A 20,328-nucleotide genomic window follows, 5' to 3' on the forward strand; every position below is an offset into this window, starting at 1 on the left:
CTGTATAACATTAAAAATTGACATGGTTCATCAAACAGAAGCATATAAAATAAGTACCAGATCTTTCCAGTATGAAAATCACCTGTTTTTGAACATTCGCCACTTAAAAACATTAGGGGCTGTTAAAAATCATGTTTTCAAAGAACAAGTACTACTCTTTGGGGGAAATTTCATAATTAAGTATTAAAAAAAAAGATACAATACTACGTGTAGTGTGGAGGCAGTTTTATAAAATGGTCATATATATATGCGAAGAAAATATATCAAAGTATTTCCACATTTTCTAAAATAAGCACATATGTTATCTTTGGGAAAAATAACCCTCAGCAAATTGTTATTTAAGAAATAATCGAAGGCAAATTGATTTTTAATGTGAAATTAGACGTCATAACGTAATGGCATATCAAGTCAAACAGTGGTTCTCCGCTCTGGTTGTACGGTGTAATCAGAACCTCTGGGTGCAGGGCCTGGTTATTGGTATTTTTAGCAAAGCTCCCCGGGGGATTCTTTTGCGCGTTAAGGTTGAGAACCGCCGGTAGAGTCTGGCACACAGCACACCTTAATTATATTCAGTGGCATCCTGTGTGCATACCCCCGTTGACCTTTGTGGATCCGTTTATGCAGGAGAGGCGGCAGGTACCCTGCGCTTCTGGGAGGGCCTCTGCCTCCGAGCGGAGGACTTGTCAGAAAATGTGGTCCCTGCTAATACGCAGGTCTGCTGTGTGAAAGAGCTTCAAATGGTTAACCCACAGATGTCTCAATTACACATGGTCTTGAAATGCAGTTAAGACACACATATCCAAGATAGGTGTTCAGGTACATTTTAAGTATATTCCCTCTCCTACCCAGTGGCCGTTCTGGTTCTGTTTAGGGCCTAATTCCTTACTGACTTACGGGCGCAGCCTTGGCGTTGGGGTGCCGGGTCACCAGTGACGGTGAACTTGTATCCTCTGCCTCTAGATAACCGAGAGACACTGTATTTTATCTCAGGAAAGACGATGTGCAGCGATGAATGGTAAACTGGTAAGACGGTGGGTAGCAAGGAGGAAGAGTTCTCTTTTGTGTTTTCTTATTAACAGGCTTTAATAATGAATTCGTTTTCTTTTCCACACCCCCGTCCCGTCGCGTCCAGGAGCTGATGGCAGAACTGAGCGGGAGGCCGGACTTTTGGGTCTTGGATCCTAACAGTTCTTTATAGCATAGTCACTTTCCAGGGTGAACTGACCTAAAAGCTGTATTTTCGAAGTTCCCTGGCAAGAAGTTTACGGACTGATGTTTCGTTTCCCTCACCGACTGTATGAGAAGTGACCTGAATTTTCAGTTCCTATACCATAATTTTTTGGTAGGAAGGGGAAACTTTATACAGCTTCATTTTTAAATGGCAGCCAGTTGCTTTTAGATGGTGCCATTGAAATATATCACATTTTAAGTTTTTTTCTGTTGTCTTCTTCATTTTGACACTTAGAAGTCTTAAAGAAACGTTCAGTGATATTCTAGTTAAAATGTCAGTCCCAATTTCTTTTCTAAATCTTGGCTATTACAGAGTTGGCAAAGTATTTTAGATTTGAAATATGTTAATAAAATTTTAGTTATGAGTTAAGTAAGGTATTTTCTTCAACAGAAATAGCTAGCTTTGGCTGCAGAGTGCAATGCCAAGAAAGTAGCTCCTTTATTTTGTTATAATGGACTCTTATTGGATTAGAAAAAGTATGAAATGAGCTCAAAGAGCCTTCGTTGTAGTGGGGCTTTCCTTATAATAGTCTGATTTATATGGGTTGATTCTTATTATTATAAGTTTAATAAATTATTGCCTGAAGGGAAGCTTGAAAATTAAACTTGATATGCCATAGGTTGAAACTGAATAACTCAGAATTTTATACTGATGGTAATAAGCCAGGATTTGTCTTAGGAAAACCCCTTTCAAACCTGAATTATATTAATAAGCTGTTCTACAAGTTAGCCTTTGGAGAGGAACTTTACCAGAATTTCTTCTCTCGAATTTCCATTTCTCCCTTCGTTTCTTGCACTGAGTTTGCTGCTCCTGCTGAAGACCCGTTCTTGGCCGTAGGCTATACGCGTGCACAGGCGTCTGTCCAGCAAGCGCTGAGGCCGAGACACGAGCCACAGGTCACGGCGAAACTTGAGGTACTGAGTCCAAAAGTTCGGGATCTGGACTCGTACCTTGTATGTTGGTTAGTTTCCCCTTCGTAAAAGGTGGCGAGATGCCACATCCTTGTGCACCACTCTGTTCCAAGGCTGGCCCGAAGAGTCTACTTACCTGGAACAAGGCAAGTTTATTTTCGGTGTCTGAGCCAGGTGTTAGTTATATGCTGCCTGTTTGCTGTTGAGCGCTCGCTCATTCTTTTTTTTTTTTTTTAAATTTTTTTTTCAACGTTTATTTATTTTTGGGACAGAGAGAGACAGAGCATGAACGGGGGAGGGGCAGAGAGAGAGGGAGACACAGAATCGGAAATAGGCTCCAGGCTCTGAGCCATCAGCCCAGAGCCTGACGCGGGGCTCGAACCCACGGACCGCGAGATCGTGACCTGGCTGAAGTCGGACGCTTAACCGACTGTGCCACCCAGGCGCCCCGAGCGCTCGCTCATTCTTAACTGGGCCTGGCCTCTCTGCACGTTGGCTAGTCTTCCTATAGGGGCTTGAACTGGGGATTCCTGAAAGGCTTGGGCCTCATCGTCGTTTCTTCTAATGTTCTGCTGACCCTTGAACTCCAGCTATACGGGTGTTCTGTCCAAAATAAGTTTCTTCCCATATTTCCTAAAAGAAAAGCGACCCTAAAATTAATTTGGAAAAGTTAGCTTCCTCCTGTGACATTTTCACTGCTTTAAAAAATTGTTCTCAGATTCTCGATAAACAAGATAATCCCAACAGAAATGATGTGAAACGTGAAATACTAACCAGTTTTGATTCAGACATAATTTACTATTTAAAAAGTCCACAAAATTGTAAGACCGTTTTTACCCTTCTAAAGCTGTTTCACAAGGCAAAACTCTCAACAGGCTGATATTTCTTGTTTGTCCATACTTGTGTGTGTGTATACCCCTTTACAAATAATTTTCACGGTTAATATTCCTTAAAATGTAAAATGAATGTAGTCCAGTGTAGTTGGTGGAACACGATTTACTGAGCCCCGTTTTCCTCTTGACTTTGAATTATCACGGGGGAAGTAAATTGTAGGGCTCCTTAGTTTGAAAAACACGGGAATCGGTGTCAGAAAGGAAGGGATGCAGCTAAATGGCCTGTGCTTGCTCGCTCTGGAGTTCCAGAAGATTCTCATTGTGACAAGGTCACAACTAGATACAACTGTGTGAGAAACAGGGAAAAGAGTAGGATTTTGCCCGATTGGTTAAGTCGGGTATTGAAATTTTATTAGATCTCAGAGGCATCTGGTAGCCCCTTGGTGAAACAGTTCACATGGTTGCTGATCATTGCTTTAAGAGAAAGCTTAATAAAGGTGAAAATGAGTTTAAAGATTTTTCATAAACTTCTGCAAAGACTGAGCTGTGTATCTGATTTTGAGCGTTTTATCACTGACAAAAGTGTAGCTTGAGAGAAATAGAAGACTCATGGCCTCTTAGAATATCTAGAACATTTCGAAGGAGTTTGACTTAAACGTAGTTATTACAACCTTAAGTTCACAATTACGTTGGAAAGAAAAATTGGTGTTAGTCCTTTTTGAAGTTTCATTGATGCTAACGACTTAGTCCTTTTTGAAGTTTCTTTGAAAATAACTCCCTGATGTTAACAACTGTTAGCGTCAATTACCCGTTCTGTTTTAAGGAGCCCAGTGACAACGGACCCCTCTTTACTGAACTGAAGTTCTACCAGCGAGCTGCCAAACCAGAGCAAAGTAAGGAGTACAGCACACATCTACTTACACTCTTAAAATGACCCCTGGTTGTTGTTTTAGGTCAAAACCAGGGCACTGGATCTTATATTTTGATGCCTTGTAATTTTTATTTTTTACTTCATGAATCAATTTCATTTTAATGAGATTTGTAGGAGAGAATTATGATTTCTTCCTGGGTTTTTTATGATAAGATTTCACCTAAATTGATATGTAGAATAAAGTTAATAAATGATATGATTTAGGAAATATTGTTAAAAATTGAGATATAATCCTAATTCACGTATGTCACTCAAGGATCTCTCAATCTTTTTGAGTATTTTTTCTAAACTGCAGACAACATAACCTGGGAGGGAGGCAGGATGCTATAATTGTTGAACTTGAAGAGACTGTTAAGGAAGAGAGGGGGACCTCTTCAACCCTCCCCTCCCCTCCCCTCCCCGCCCCTCCCCTCTCCTCCCCTCCCCTCCCCTCCAGCTTGGTATCCCGGTTGAAGACTTTTAGAATGAGGTGAACAACTTCTAGATTGGGTAAAATGTTAGTCTTTCTGGAGCAGAGAGTAAACATTTACATAATTAGAGTTGGTGACCACAACTGCAGTGCTGTGGTTTGATTTTCTTTCTTTAAATGCCTCCCGCAGATTTTCAGTTTTTTTCCCCGTGAAAGACAGCGTGCATGCAGGTGTGCGTGCCTGCGCGACCGGGGAGGGGCAGAGGGAGAGAGACGGTTTTAAGCAGGCGCGCAGGCTGGAGCCCGTCGTGGGGGTTAATCTCATGATCATGAGATTATGATATGAGCCGAAATCAAGTCAGGTGCTTAACCGACTGGGCCAGCCAGGTGCCCCAGATTTTTCATTTTAAAGATGATGTTTAGAGCAGGATGACAAAATTTGGTGGGTTAATAAAAATGCTTTGATTGTAAGGTACTTGTTATTTGCTGATCATAATGTTCACCTTTTTTTATGGAAAAAGGTGCAATCTTAATGCATGTGTGAGTACGTTCTCTTAATGATTTAAAAAAATACATAAAACAAGTGAAATCACAAGCTTTTTTTTTTTTTTTTTCCTAACTTGTAGTTCAGAAGTGGATTCGTACCCATAAACTGAAGTACCTGGGTGTTCCTAAGTACTGGGGGTCTGGTCTACATGATAAAAATGGAAAGAGGTAAACATATGCATGTTCTGTTTTTCTTCCCTCTGTTCTAAGCACTTGCTGTTCACTGTTTAGCGAGCACGTGCAGGTACCGCTGGGCCTTCGTCTGGGCCGTGTGGCACACACTTGGCAGAGAGGAACACGGCGTCACCTCTGGTCTGGAGGGTTTGTGCGGAGCTTTAGCAAGTGCCTGGAACCCGGCCGATGAGTGGGAACCGGGCAGATGAACCCCGTGCGTTTTCTCCCCTGACATGTAAACAAGCAAGCAAGCAAAAAACTCCGTGCCATTGATGTGACAACAGGGAGCCTTCAGGTTCCGGTTCGGTATTTCGTACTAGATGTCCGGTCTGCTCGCAGCAGCGTCCTCCTCTTTATGAAATTTCAGCCTAGCCGGTGAGAAAAACAAACTTGTGTGAAGCAATTATAGCAGCCGTGTGCTAAACCGTGTGACTCTGATTTGTTCGTGTCTCAGGAGTTCCAAGAAGGGAGAGGATGTTGTCAGCACAGCTGAGTTGGAGAAAACCTCCAATTGGGTGCATAATTGACATTTCAGAAATATTTGAGTGAGTGAATGGAACTTCAGAGAGTAAGGCTGGCAGCTTACTGTGGACCTGGGGGTAGGTTGGTAATGGTGCTTTCAGCTACACGCAAAGGGAAGCTTTGACTCCGCTCCCTTCAGTGATCATCAGGAGCCCAGCTGCCTTTATCTTGCACTTGGGCCCGAAGGGGAAGCCCTTGAACTTGTTCTGTATTAATGCTCCATTGTGTGGTCTCAGGGTGGCTGCCCCATTTCTAGGCATCGCATGCAGACACAGCCGCCAAGAGCAGAAGGAGGTATTGCTTGTTGTGTGTTTCGCTTTCATGGCGGGGAAATCTCCCTTTCTCTCATGTTCTCTTGGTCAGGGTTATATCAGTGCCCATTCTTTTATGTTTTTATGATTTTTTAAATGTTTATTATTTATTTATTTATTTTTAAAAAAAAATTTTTTTTTTCAACGTTTATTTATTTTTTGGGACAGAGAGAGACAGAGCATGAACAGGGGAGGGGCAGAGAGAGAGGGAGACACAGAATCGGAAACAGGCTCCAGGCTCTGAGCCATCAGCCCAGAGCCCAACGCGGGGCTCGAACTCACGGACCGCGAGATCGTGACCTGGCTGAAGTCGGACGCTCAACCGACTGCGCCACCCAGGCGCCCCTAAATGTTTATTTTTGAGAGAGAGACAGAGGCAGGGAGGCGGGGAGGGGCAGAGAGAGAGGGAGACACAGAATCCCAAGCAGGCTCCAGGCTGTGAGCTGTCAGCACAGAGCCCGACGCGGGGCTCGAACCCACGGACCGCAAGATCGTGACCTGGGCTGAAGTTGGGCGCTTAACCGACTGAGCCACCCAGGTGTCCCCTATCAGTGCTCATTCTTAAGCGGGTCACTGGCAAGGGCAGAGTGATCGCCATGATTGGCAGGGTGAAGCACGTGGCCACGTGGAAGAGGATGGAATGCCTGGACCAAATGGGTGCTCTGCTGGGAAGGATGGGGAGGAGAGGTAGTTGTTGGGTGGGCGGCCAGTGCTGAGTTTTACTTGGAAGTTCTTATCCTGGGATCCACGTATCTCTTAGGGAGTGTGCGAACTTCCTGAAATGATAGCGTTTTGTTGTATACGGTGTTGCTGGGACAGGTCTCTAGAGTTTTTGTGAAAATTTCTGTAGAAATAGCACGTATAGAGCAAGGATTCTGGAGCCAGTCTGTTGGGTTTCCAAATCTGTGTTTTGCTCCTTAAAATGTGTGTGACTGGTAAGTTATTCCTTCTGGCCTCCATTTCCTCCCCTGTGAAATTGAATAACAGCTACCCACTTAATAAGGGTAACATAAAGCAGTTAGAATATATGTTAAAATACTGTGTTAGCTTTTACTCTCAGAGGGGTCTTCATTCCCTTAAACGTTAAGAACTGCTGATGTAGAAAACCGTCGGAGAGCAGGCTGGTGTCTCCAGCAGGAGAGTAACATGAATGGGGTCGAGGGTGGTTTCCGGCCTGCTCTGTGGCACGTGGTGGCCATGGATGTCTAACAAGGAGCAGGGCGAGCATGCGCAAGAGAGAGAGCCTCACCCCGGTAATGAAAACCCGGGTGAGGAGGGAGGAGGAGCGTGGCAGCCTGGGAACCTTCGCCACCTTCTGCAAGGTTGCGTCTACCCCTGAGGAGTCACATGAGCGTAGTTTCTAAGTAACTTGTGCAAGGTGAAACCATCAACGTGCACTTCCCTGGGGACTCGGATAAGATGACACGGGCGATGGGAATGTCCGTTGACGTGTGTAATTTAGAAATAGGTGGTGAGGGGGGGTTGTTGACGGTGGTCGTGGAGTGGCCTGTGACTAGAGACAGAGATATGCTCAGAGTGGTGTCTTCATGGGTCTCCTGTGGAATGAAGTTGTATTTTAGCCCTCGTTTAGACGGTCTGCAGAGGTTTGTTGCCCACGTGCTATACTAATTAGTAATTCTATACTAATTACATCACTTACCGTAAAAATGAATGTGTGTGTGTCCCGGTCCCATTCCTCAACTTTCCGAACCCGTGGACAGAGGAAACCAGGAAGTCCCATTACTGTTCCTTCTTTACTAAGTTAGAGGTCACATTGTCCTGGAAAATCTTGCACGAATGAATACATTTTGCCTCTGACTAATCACATGACTTCGGACAAATCACTTTACCTCTGTAGACGTTAATGTATTTATCAAAAGATGCTTAGACAAGATGATCTCCAATTCTCTTCCACTTCAAAAGTGGATAGAATCCCAATTTTTTTTTTTTTTTTTTTTTTTGTAATTTTGGCCTGTTGTCTTTTAATGTTAGCTTTCCTTCTCTGTTGAACTGGACATGTGGTATATGTCATAGGCTTCTCAGCTAAAAATAAGTGGGATTTTTGGGTACCACTGACATTTATTTATTTGGATATGTTTCACGTAGAGGTCAAAGTGTGGCTCCCCCCTTTCCTGGAGGACAGATTACCAGGCATCAGTTTTCTCCTGCTGTAAAATGGGGCGAATAGGAGCCCGTGCCTCACAAGGGTGACGTTAGGTTGGCACACACTGGTCCATCTGAAGTACTTAGAATAGTGCCTTGCTCAGACCAGGCTTCCGTGAGCGCCGGCTGTCGTTGGGGTGGTCATCGTTCATCTTATTCCCATTGGAAGGTACGTTGTGAGTGTGGTCTTGGTTTGTATTGATTTAACCGGACGAGGCAGAATCGGGAGACTTCATGAAGGTAAAAGCTGACCCTTAGAGCACAAGGTGCACTGTGTTACTGGAGCGGGGTGTTGCACCCACAGTGGGCACACACGAAGTGTCACTGGAGGCTGTTGAATGTTAGAATTCGAGTGCCAGAAAAGACCTTGGGAAGCCTGAGGCCCCACTCTCGTTTGACGCCGTGGGAATCGGGGCTTGGAGAGGTCGTGTGGCCTGGCCAGGGTGACACGGTGGGGTTTGTGGCAAAGCCAGAAATCTTCTCATTTCCCCCGGGCGGTGGTTCTTCCCTGAGTCTCGTCCTTTGGATATTTAACGTACAGCCCTTTAACGCCATTAATGCCGTTTTATTGAATTTAGCCATTGTTATGGTGTCTCCTGATAGTCTTGATTTTAGTAGGAAGTTAGTTGCTAAAATGTGCCCTGAAAATAGAGAAAAACACGATAGTCACAGGCAAGAAGCTGTTATCTAGAAGTATAAGGTAACTTTAATAGGAGAAAAATCAGTGATCTTACTGAGTCTCACTCAGATTGTTTTATCTTCACTGTGAATGAGTCTGCTGGACTCTGTCTGTGGGCTATAGACACTATTGCAGGGAATAGTGTCTTTGGGAAGCTTACTGGCTGAGACAGGAGGAGGCCTTCAAGGTGAAAGGCAGACGGCGAAGCACTCCCCACTCCGGAGATTTCTAGTTGGAAGAAATTGTTTCAAATGTTTTTCTTTCTTTCCTTCTTTTTCTCTCTTCCCTCTTCATTCTGCTTCCTTACTGAACGTTGCCTTGAAGAAATTACTCTGAAAGGAGGGGAGTCATTGTAAGATAGGTTTTCTGGAGTTCCGTTTCGTTCGTTGACTTTCCCTGTTTGTCTTTAGTTACAGGTTTATGATAATGGATCGCTTTGGGAGTGACCTTCAGAAAATATACGAAGCAAATGCCAAAAGGTTTTCTCGGAAAACTGTCTTGCAGCTGAGCTTAAGAATTGTATGTGAGCTACACTTCTTGTTTTAATCCCGTAAAGGCTAGTTGTGTTGAAGCTCGGTCCTCTGCTGGTCGGTGTTGGGTACTGCACTAACTTATTCTATATGGTGCTTTCTTAGCTGGATATTCTGGAGTACATTCACGAGCACGAGTATGTACACGGAGACATCAAGGCCTCAAACCTTCTTCTGAGCTACAAGAATCCTGACCAGGTAGCTTTATTAACTTTAATTTCTACTATTTAAAAGCTGTTGTTTGAAAACAGATACGGTTGCTTTGAACTTTTGAACCTGTGCAGAAGTTTTACTTTTTGAAGTAGATATGGTAATAATAATATTTCTTCTTGACACTTTTATCTAGTTAACATTCTACATTTTTGATGCGATTTGTTGGCACTTTATCAAGTTGGCTATTTTGTCCTAAATAGTATTCAGAAGAAGCGCTTGTGATACAAAATGAATTTCAAATAGCTATTTGGGGGTGGAAGCTTAAAATTATATAGTGCACCGATGAATTATGTTTGCCTGTCTGCTTTGTCATTTTTTTTATTTCCTTTGTTCAAGAAATCCATCAAATGTAAGTGTTCTGTTACTTGGAAAATTTGGTCTTTAACATGTTGATTATTCAAATCAATTGGTTTACAGAAATATCTTAGCTGTCTAAATTTGTATGCCCTTAGTGTTTGGAATTCAAATGTGCATTTTTTTAGTTTCTTACAATTCACTTTGTAATTTTTACTTTTTAAGGAAAAGAGAAAAGCTAATGTTATTGTACCTTTATTTGGATCAGTTTGGCTGCAGTAGAGGGCTTTACGTGGTTTTCCCGAAGCCGTTGCCACGATTTCGGTTAAAGTGAGGTTTAGTTGGCACGACATCGTTGGGCCACTGCACATCATCTGTCCCGTGTGTGTTCTCGCGACTTCCCGATAGCGTGTGAGCAAGGACTGGATATTTTCCGTGTGTGTATGTTGATACTCCACTGTATTCTTTTTCTCGGACCTGTCTTTAACTTCCCCTTGCTTAATTTTTCCGTTTTCCTTGGCCTTCCCTTTATTTTCTACCGTCTCAGGTATTTGATCCCGTCCCCCGTCTCCGTGACGGTGGCGGTCAGGGATCTCTACACGTATAACAGAGGGAAGTCGCCGCGCCGTAGCATGCTGTTGGGGAACTCTTCTGGGCGATCACAGGATTCCCAGACGTCTTGTGTTAGATGTTTTAAAAAGGTTAAAAGCAAGCAAGCAAACAAAACATCGCTGAGAACCTGAACCATAAGGGTTCCATTAATTGAAGTGAACTGGATTTGTACAGTGTAATAAATAAAAGTGCGGCTTATTTCAGTTTGCAGTTAACTAAAATATGCTGCCTTTTGTTTATAGGAAAATATTTTTGCACTTCTGTTATCCTTCGGGCATATGCTTTGGATGGGATTCTTTTTCTGGTGTTAGATGTATGTGCTAGATCCGTCCCCATATTTTTACTTCAGTTTCCTCTTGTGATCAAATGCCTACGTTTGGGAGCCACTTACCCACAATTAGAGATATGATATGTGGCTGTGGAGTAGCAGAGAGCCGAATGTACTGGCTTTGTATGCTCATCAGACCCACGTGTACGTGCCCACAGAGAGGTGCACTGTAATATTAAAATTCGGTTTTAATTGTGAAACTTGACTTTAATATGTAATATTTAAATGCAGATAAGAGCCTCATCTAAAAGTTCTTCAGGTCATTATTGTACTCTGAAATGTTTTTATGAAATGAATTGATATTTGATTATTTTGTAAGTGAAGGAGCAGAGATATAGAAGATCGTTACCACACCGAGTGTCATCTAAGTCAGTCTTAGACCTGGTGTGGGGCAGTTGTATTGCAGCAAAAGGTTCGATGGTTTCCTCTGTGCTCAGTTCTGTGTTAGACCAAGTGTAAGAAAAGGTGTAAAATGTATAAGCTTTGCTCACGTCGAGGAGACAGGATTAATCACAAGGATAACATACTTCTCCAAAAGTGTGTATAACGTGGGCTCCTGTTCTCTGGACTATAATGACACGGTCATTTCACGTTTTTCTTGAAGTAAAAAGTCCCTCAGAATTAAGTATTTGCTGATGTTAGCCTATTGGCTCGTGCTTGTTTGGGGCGCAGTGGTGTGGCCTTGTGGATGAATCCAGTGACAGAATTTTGTCTCTGGGCCACAAAGGAGTGTGTGTGCAATCATTTTGGCTTTGACTTTTCTTGGTGCTCGGACGTTTATAGGTGTACTTGGTAGATTATGGCCTTGCTTACCGGTATTGCCCGGAAGGAATTCACAAAGAATACAAAGAAGACCCCAAAAGATGTCACGATGGCACGATCGAATTCACCAGCATCGATGCGCACAACGGCGTGGGTATGTCGGCAGCGCTTGACCAAGAAATACACCGCCAGCATTTTGGTTGAACTCCTGTGTGGTTCTTAATTTTGCATAAATAAGTAGATAAAATAAATAAGACCCCAAGGGGCAAGGTGGGGTGGGGGAAGACCCGGGAGGAGGCTGGTCTCCTGCAGTTGTGTAACTGGGCCACCCGTGTCTTCCCCCGTTTTCCTTCTGTCCTTCAAAAACACCTCAGCTTTAGCAGTGACGGTGGTTCCGTCAGCTCGGTGACGGGTTCTTTTTGGTTTTATTTAGCTTAGTCGAATGTGGGGTGTTCCCCCCCGCCCCCCGCTGCCTAAACATCTGTAAGTTCCTCGTGCAGCCACAACTTTGTAGCAGGCAAGCTTTACTTTGTCACTTACGAAGTTGGCCTGTTTCTACAGCGGGCATTTCTTCTTTCCGCGCCCGGCACTGGGGAGGAGCTGAAACCCCCCCCCCCGGTTCTCTGGGCCCCTTCATGTACAGCAGTTTTAAGATCTTCAAGTTTTCCAGGGGCAGTATTAGATGTGTCACCGCTTTATCATTTATTTCCTAGACTAGCAGTCTCAGTTTGAAATTCTAGAGTTTGCCGGTTTGGATTTCAAAGTAAATTGCTAGCTGGAGGTAAATTATTTCTCTCATGCTGCCCGATAGTTATTTAGTATTTTATTAAATGCAGTGATAAGTTTTGATGAAAAACAAGACCGTACAATTGACTGTTTTACCTTACTGCTTTATATATATTTGAAATCATACATTAAAGTTATTTTGGTATACTTAACCTGCTGCTTCTTTTGTATTCGTAGCCCCATCAAGACGTGGTGATTTGGAAATACTGGGTTATTGCATGATCCAGTGGCTTAGTGGCCATCTTCCTTGGGAGGATAATTTGAAAGATCCTAACTATGTTAGAGATTCCAAAATTAGGTAAAGGAAAACTTATTTTGGGTAAAATCATGATAAGGTAGATGTATTTAAGTCAGGATTTCTCAATGGAAACTATAGTTTTAACTGATACTAATATGGAAATAAGAAAGTACTTGCTAAATATTAAGGGTCTTTGGTGTTTTGTTCAGTTTGTTTTAGAAGAATGTCTGTAAGCATATTTAGGATGTAACACAGTGCTGCTTAATGTGCTATTTACTGTTATTAAATATTGATAAGTTTCCATGGCATACAGCTTCCAACAATGACTCATTCTTTAATTTTTAACAGATACCGAGAAAATATTGCAGGTTTGATGGACAAATGTTTTCCTGAGAAAAATAAGCCAGGTAGGAAAAGACTTCTTAAATGTTCATGGGGGTTTTGTTTTCTGGGAGGAAGAGCCGTGATGTCCACGGAAGATGCTGTGATGTAAAAGCTTAGGCGTTTCTGAGTGTAGCCATTGTGCTGGGGCCTCTTGTCATCCCGGACATGGCAGATCCCTTTCCAAAGGTGGGCTGAGTGGGTACCTGAGCTTGCTTACATTATTATTCAGTGCTTTCAGGAAAGGAGCCAAATTTCATTCATGAATTCAACTGGTTGTTTTTTTTTGTTTTGTTTTTGTTTTTGTTTTTTTTTTAATTGAGGCCTTAGTGTATGCCGGGGACCATTCTAGGCACTAGGGATATACCAGTGAACAAAATAACTAAAAATTCCTGTCTTCATGAAGCTGATGCTGTAGTTGGGAGAGAGAGACAGTAAACACAAGAGTGTATTTTACAGTCGATCATATGGTTAGTACTATGGGGGAAGAGAGAAAGCAGGGAAAAGAATTGGTAGGTGTGGGGACAGGGTGGGGAATCGAGTTGGGGAGGAGGGTTGAAATTTTAAATGCAGTGGTCAGAGTGGCCTTACGAAGCAGGTGACATCTGAGCAGTCTGAGATGGGGAGGTTGCTAGAGGAAGCCCAGGGAAGGGTTGTAGGCCGAAGGGACAGAAGGACCTCGTGTGCTTGAGGAATGCATTCTTTTAGGCCATCGGAAGGGCTTTGCCTTTCACTGTGAGCAAGAGTGTAGGGTTTAGAGTAGAAGAATGACATCAGTGTCTGCCTTTACGGGAAATCGGTCTAGCTCCTGTTCTGAGCATAGACAGCTAAGGGGGCAAGGCAGGGCTCGGCGGCGGGAGCAGGCTGAGGCCGGGTGATTGCCACAGGAATCCAAGCAGGGGAAGGGGCAGTGGGAGAGAGGCGGTCACTTTGCATATACTTAGATGTCTTTAGATGTCTTTTCAAGTCTTCACTCAGTTGTCTCCTTTCCAGGGAAGTCTACCCTGACCTCAGGCTATTTAAAATTGCAGTCTTACCAGCCACACGAGAAATGGAATGTTGTAGGCTTCTCGGAGTCCTTCCTTGTGCCTCCTACCGGTCGCGAGCCCCTCTCTGGCCTAATAAATAACTAGCCTAACTTCCAACCCCAAAGATTTATTTTCGAGCTGTGTAAAAATGGAGTCATAGAGCGAACAGCATAGGTAAAAATCCCTGCCCTCATGAAATTAACTTGTATCTCTGGTAGAGTCGTTTCTTTGACTCAGTATTGTATTTGTGAAATCCGCTCCCATTGTTGCACGGGTTTTTTTTTCTTTTAACGTTTTTACTTACTTACTTTTTAACTTTATTGACAAATATAATTGTACACATTGAAAGTGTACAGTGTGGTGATTTGATATACATTTATATTGTAGAATGATTAACAAGATCAAAGATAATTAACACTTCCATCACCTCAGTTAACTGTGTGTGTGTCTCTGGGTGTGTGTCTGTGTGGTGAGACTGCTCAAGATCTACGCTCAGCCACTTTCCAGTCTATGGTACCAATTCTTATTTTTTTTAAGTGTTTTTTATTTCATTTTATTTTATTTTTTGAGAGAGAGAGAGAGAATGAGAGAGGGAGGGAGACAGAGCATGATCGGGGGAGGGACAGAGAGAGAAGGAGACACAGACTCTGAAGCAGGCTCCAGGCTCTGAGCCGTCAGCACAGAGCCCGATGCGGGGCTCAGACTCATGAACCGTGAGATCGTGACCTGAGCCGAAGTCGGACGCCCAACCGACTGAGCCACCCAGGCGCCCCTATGGTATCGGTTGTTAACTATGGTCACCATGCTGTGCATTAGACCCTCCCGGGGCCCCGTTGTCGCACGGGAAACAGTGATGTGTTCACTCTCATCTCTAACAGAATTGTTGTATTTATATGCCACCACTTATCTGTTCTAATGTTGGATTATTTCCAGTTTTTTGGCAGTTAGATTGCCAGTTACACATAAAGTTATATATTCCATCTGTAATTGATTATTGTGCATTATATGAGGAGAGGCCAGGTTTCTTTCCCACCCTGTGTTTGTAAACAGTCGACCCAGTAGCTTTTCTTGATAAAACCACTCTTACCCTATGGTGCTGCCTTTGTCTTAAATCAACTGTGGATCTGTGGATGTTTCTGGACTCCTTTTCTTTTTATTAGTTTTTGGTCTATTCTTGGGCCATACTGTCATAATTACTCTATCTGGCCTTGAGTCTTGATTATCTGGTGGTTTAAGTCCTCCAGCACTACTGTTCTTTAAACTTGACTCTGGTGTTTTGCTATCCTTGGCCTTTTGTCGTACATTTTAGAATCACCTTGTCAATTCCACACACATCCCCTCCCTTTCCAGTTTGCTGGAATTTTGAGTGGTATGGCATTGACTCTACAGATTAACTGACATCTTTTTACTATTGGATCTTCCGGTCCACAGATGTGGTATATCCTCCACTTAATTTCGTCTGACTTAATTTATCTCACTGTTTTATAATTTTCTCTGCAAAAATCTCACCCACCTTCACTGTATATGTTGCTAGGTATTTGACAGCTTTTGATGCCGTTGTAAGTGATCATTTTTTTTTAAATCTTATTTTTCCAATTGTTCGTTGCTAGTATATAGAAATCGATTTTTTAAATATTTACCTTGTATCCTGTGACCCTGATAAATTTACCTACTAGTGCCACTAGGTTTTTTTTTTTTATAGATTCCTTAGGATTTTCTGCATACGCTGTTGTGTTTGTGAATAAACCATTCCACTCTTTATGCCTGTTTCTTTTCTTGCCTTCGTGTCCTGACTGAAAGCATACATGGCTATTATACTGAACAGGAGTCGTGAACATGCTTCACATTTTCCCCTCTCGGAAGGAAAGATTGCCCTGTGTGACCATGCCCAGTGAGGTTTGCCGTAGGTTTGCCAGAGACCCCCTTTGTCAGATTAAGAAAGTTGAAGGGAGGGATTTTCACTTCGGTTTTCCTCACGTATCCTGAGTATCTAGAATTGTGCCTCCCCCGTAGTGAATGCCAGTCAATACTCAGATGAATGAAGGTGTGTGTGTGTATGTGTGTAGCACTGTCAAGATCTCTTGGTTTTCTGGGTGTGGGGTGTGGGGAGAGGTTTTTGTCCTGAGGAGCTGGAAGGATGGCATTCTCAGTAACGGGGGTGGGGGACGGCGGCAGAGCAGGCTTAGCGGCAGATCAGGAGTTTGGGTTTGGATCTGTTGGGATTGGAGAGGACAGGTAGGGGTCTAAGAGCCAGCGTGTGAGGCAGCGGGCGCACAAGCTTCCTGGAGGGCGCTGGCAGGGAGAGGCTGGGGAGCATCGAGTCCGTCGCCTCAGGATGAATTTCTGGTGCCGAGAAGTGTTGATCCTGACTAGTAAGATTTCTTTCTGGGGGTGCGCTTCTCCCTCAGTGCACAGGAAGCCTTTCGTCGTTCAGAAGCTGATTTTTCTCTTTTGTGGGAAAACGAGGCCTTGCTTCCCTCTCCTTTCTTCAGCTTGTTCTTGGTACGTTTGATTTCTCACGTACGCAGACAAAGCATGCAGCTGTCTTCTGTGGGACCGATGGCTTCCACGGCAAAAGATATTGGCCGTGATATTCCTGATCTTTAAATTTTTTTTTTTTTTCAACGTTTATTTATTTTTGCGACAGAGAGAGACAGAGCATGAACGGGGGAGGGGCAGAGAGAGAGGGAGACACAGAATCGGAAACAGGCTCCAGGCTCTGAGCCATCAGCCCAGAGCCCGACGCGGGGCTCGAACTCACGGACCGCGAGACCGTGACCCGGCTGAAGTCGGACGCTTAACCGACTGCGCCACCCAGGCGCCCCAATATTCCTGATCTTTAGGTACATGTGACTTCATAATCTGTTCAAGGCCCTTTCCTGTTCTGTTTTTGTAGCTTTAAGACGACGGCGGTTGTTTCCGTGCATGTTTAGATTTTAGTATGTCTTTTATCTTTCGTCCCTTACGATGACAAAAATGTGTTTCACATTACATCCCAAAGTAAGTTTTTTATTTGACTCGCCTGACGATTCCTGACTTCGAAAGCGTACTTTCCGTTGAAGAAATGATTGTAAAAAACGTATTTTAACCAGATACCGATATGTGGTCTAATTTTACTGTAACCGTGAGTTATTTTCTTAGAAGTGAGAGCTAAGTACGTCGTATTTTGATTGAAAGATTACAGAATAATCGTGTCATTCTTTTAGATGAAATTGCTAAATACATGGAAACAGTGAAATTACTGGACTACACCGAGAAACCTCTTTATCAGAACTTGCGAGACACTCTTCTGCAAGGACTGAGAGCCATAGGCAGCAAGGACGATGGCAAGCTGGACCTCAGCCTTGTGGAGAACGGAGGCCTGAGAGCAAAAACAGTAACAAAGGTGAATTTTGTTATAAGGGATCCTTTGGCTTCCTGTGATGATAATTGCAGCAAATACTAATTTTCGGAAAGTAAATGAGGAAAGAAAATTGTAACAGACTGCTCGGCAATTAAATATTTATCACCATCATATAAGGTGATATAAGACAGAAAAATATGTAGAGGGTTGTAGAAAAATGAACGGATGTTTCTTTATCCCGTGGCAAGTTCGTAAATTCCTAGCAAGATTCTGATTTGGGATACTGATGTCTGGCAGGGGGATTTGAATGGGGCACTCAGCCCGTGGTTTGGGGGGTTTTGACCTCCCAGGCCACCTGGCAGGGTTGCTCTGGGCTCTTAGCTCTTCCTCGTTTGTTGGTGTGGTCACAGCGCACCATTTGAAAGTCGGGGTTCGAAAATTGCTATTTGAAAAGTAGTGTTTGAAAGTTGCCTGGTTTGCTGGTGGGGAGTGTTCACCATTTGTTTTGTTTTTTGTGTTTTTTTTAAATAATTTTTTCATGTTTATTTATTTTTGAAAGAGAGAGAGAGAGAGAGAGAGAGAGCAGGGGAGGGGCAGAGAGAGAGGGAGACAACAGAATCCGAAGCAGGCTCCAGGTTCCGAGCCGTCAGCACGGAGCCCGACGCGGGGCTCGAACTCGTGAACCGTGAGATCATGACCTGAGCCAAAGTCAGCCGCTTAACTGACTGAGCCACCCAGGTGCCCCCACCATTTGAACATTATTTTGTTGTTTACAGAAATGTCATCATGTAAAGCGATGTATCTTCATATAAGGAGGTTTAATTTTTCGGAGAGCGATATTAACAATGGGCTTGATGGGTGAACTTTTGCGCTGACCTGTAAATCACTCCTGGTATCACTTAAAAATTTTAGATTTGACAGGTATACGTCAACTTCTGGGTTATTTTTAATAATTAAATTATTGACTAATTTAGTGATTTCCCTTACAGTCTGAAATTATTGAATAAAATGCGTTAGCTGCTTTTCAATAGAAAAGGGAAAGTACTTTTAGCAGAAAAATATTTTTTTGTAGCGTTGCCTGTTCTTACTGTCGTTGACTGTAAATTCCAGTACATTCCTTTCTTATTCCAAACTGTGAGAAAAAGGGTTTAAATAAGGAACACCATCTTAAAAGATTTTTGTAATTCTTTTTAACTTCTAAAGGAGATAAGAATTTTGAAATTGTATCCTGAATTTGACGCTTTTGGCAAACATTAGGTCTCTTTGTAGTCTCGCCACAGGATCCGAAATTATGCGCTGCATCTACGTACACATGTCTTTTCCTTTTGGAAGTTTTGTCTTCATGGCATCTCCCCATTTTTGTGGTCAGCCAGTGTGCGGAAAGCCACGTCCGGCTTTGCCGTTCAGGGGATAAAATGGCGGCCCGAGTGGAATTGTTCAGTAAGGCGGCAGATTTGGACTCTGCACGTGCCTGCCAAGGCCAGACTTTCTGTGCGGCAATATTCGTAGCCAGCGTCTGTGGTGTTTTCTTCTAAATTTTTGCCGATTGGGAACTTAAAGATCGATTGTGGTGAGACCCAGTCCAGTGCCACAGCCCCTTACTCTGCAGGGCGCCATTGCTGGGACTTCCGTGCTGGAGAAAATGTGGTTTCTGCAGCTTGGCTGACTTCATAGCTCTGCAGAACCAGGGTCTGTGACGTCACAGTCCTCATGTGTCCTTGGGTAGTTCAGAAGGCCGGAGATTTCCCTCTGGGCCAACCCCTATCTGCAGAAAGAAAGCTTCGTTTAGAGGGCAAAAATGAGTATCAAGTGAGTTACTAGATTTCCCACTCTATTAGTTTCCTGCTTTTTCCCTCCTTCCCTCATAGCTGACTGACACAGGGCTTATTCTTTGTGTTAAAAAGAAGTTATTAACAGTTAAGATTAGGTGAGATCGTGAAACACTTTGATAGCCATGTTACTGTAGGTGAGTTGTTAACTTTGTTGGCCTTTTGTCTTTTTTTGTAACGCGGAAGAGTTGGTCCAGACTGTTTTTTTTTTTTTTTTTTTTTTAGCCTGAGAACGTTTTCTTCAAATAAATTGTAAATAGCCCACATCTAGAGCAGATAAGGGCAGAGCTGCACTGACTGGCAAGTTTTCCTTTGACAAATTAATGGTCCATCTCTTTTTTAGCAAAGGGTATATAATCAAGATGTCATTATTTTGCTCCGGCTACTAGGAAGCTCAGAGCTAATTATGATGCTCAATCATAGAAATTATGTTTAACCTTGTAATTAGTATATATTTTTTTCCTTTCCCTTTGTCATAATCTCTTAAAACTTTTTTTAAAGTATATGTTCTTTGTATTTTTGACACTCAAGTCTCTTTTGGAAAGGGAAAGGTTTAATCAATTCAGTGTATATTTCTCTGTTCCCAAGAGTTGTCCATTATGGCAGAAACCTACGAGAATTGATCTGCAGCAGAATGAAGCAAGGTCTCTATCCTTTTTTTTATAATCGTGCTTGGTTGTGGTGCAGCACATTTGGAAACTAGAGTGAAGTATGAATTTACCCACTTGAAAATGTTTTTAGCCTCAGTAGGCAGAGAGTTTTATTTAAAGCACAGGATTTGGGGATAACCTACAGCCGAAGCTGAAAAAAACTAAGTACCGCTCTACCTTTAGGAAGTACACAGCCAAAGATTTTCCTTGTTGATTAGAACTGAACACTTGAGAACCGGGCAGTAGTTCCAGCAGTTACTGGATTCATTGTGTTCTCTTAAACCAACATTCAGCGATATAAAAGTCTAATTTATGCGCCTGGTCTAGGCTAGGTCCCTGGGGCTATAAAGACCAATAGCATGTGGTTCCATCCTTAAAGAATTCCTCCCTGTCCCATCTGGGTTCAGAACAGCTTAATTTACTGGAAGGAACTCAGCAAGTTAAAAGGAAGGTAATGCCTTCACTAGCTGTTTTCTTGCACGGCCTTGATTAAGTTGCTTGCCCAAGCCAACAACAGGGCTGCTCGTCAGAATTTCTTGAGTCTCATCCCTGGAGATTCAGTGAGTAGGCCTAGCATGTGGCCCTGCATGCAATTTGCAGACAGTATATACTCTTGTTTCCTGT

At 43.1% G+C, this 20,328-nt stretch overlaps 1 protein-coding gene across 5 annotated transcripts in view; it reads left to right on the forward strand.

Annotated features, from left to right (window-relative positions):
• VRK1 (VRK serine/threonine kinase 1) overlaps positions 1 to 20,328 on the forward strand; it is a 78,358-nt gene that overhangs the window by 43,892 nt on the left and 14,138 nt on the right. For 4 of the 5 annotated variants that reach the window (XM_040478192.1, XM_040478194.1, XM_040478193.1 and 1 more), the window contains exons 4-11: positions 3,799 to 3,868; positions 4,942 to 5,029; positions 9,121 to 9,229; positions 9,346 to 9,438; positions 11,471 to 11,603; positions 12,413 to 12,533; positions 12,822 to 12,880; positions 17,089 to 17,267. In XM_040478192.1, the coding sequence (XP_040334126.1) occupies positions 3,799 to 3,868; positions 4,942 to 5,029; positions 9,121 to 9,229; positions 9,346 to 9,438; positions 11,471 to 11,603; positions 12,413 to 12,533; positions 12,822 to 12,880; positions 17,089 to 17,267 (852 nt within the window). The remainder of the gene's footprint in view (positions 1 to 3,798; positions 3,869 to 4,941; positions 5,030 to 9,120; positions 9,230 to 9,345; positions 9,439 to 11,470; positions 11,604 to 12,412; positions 12,534 to 12,821; positions 12,881 to 17,088; positions 17,268 to 20,328) is intronic. The other variant, XM_040478196.1, reaches the window with a different exon arrangement.

The sequence above is a fragment of the Herpailurus yagouaroundi genome, unplaced genomic scaffold, assembly GCF_014898765.1.
Source record: "Herpailurus yagouaroundi ecotype Mexico unplaced genomic scaffold, PumYag 141, whole genome shotgun sequence".
Lineage (NCBI taxonomy): Eukaryota > Metazoa > Chordata > Mammalia > Carnivora > Felidae > Herpailurus > Herpailurus yagouaroundi.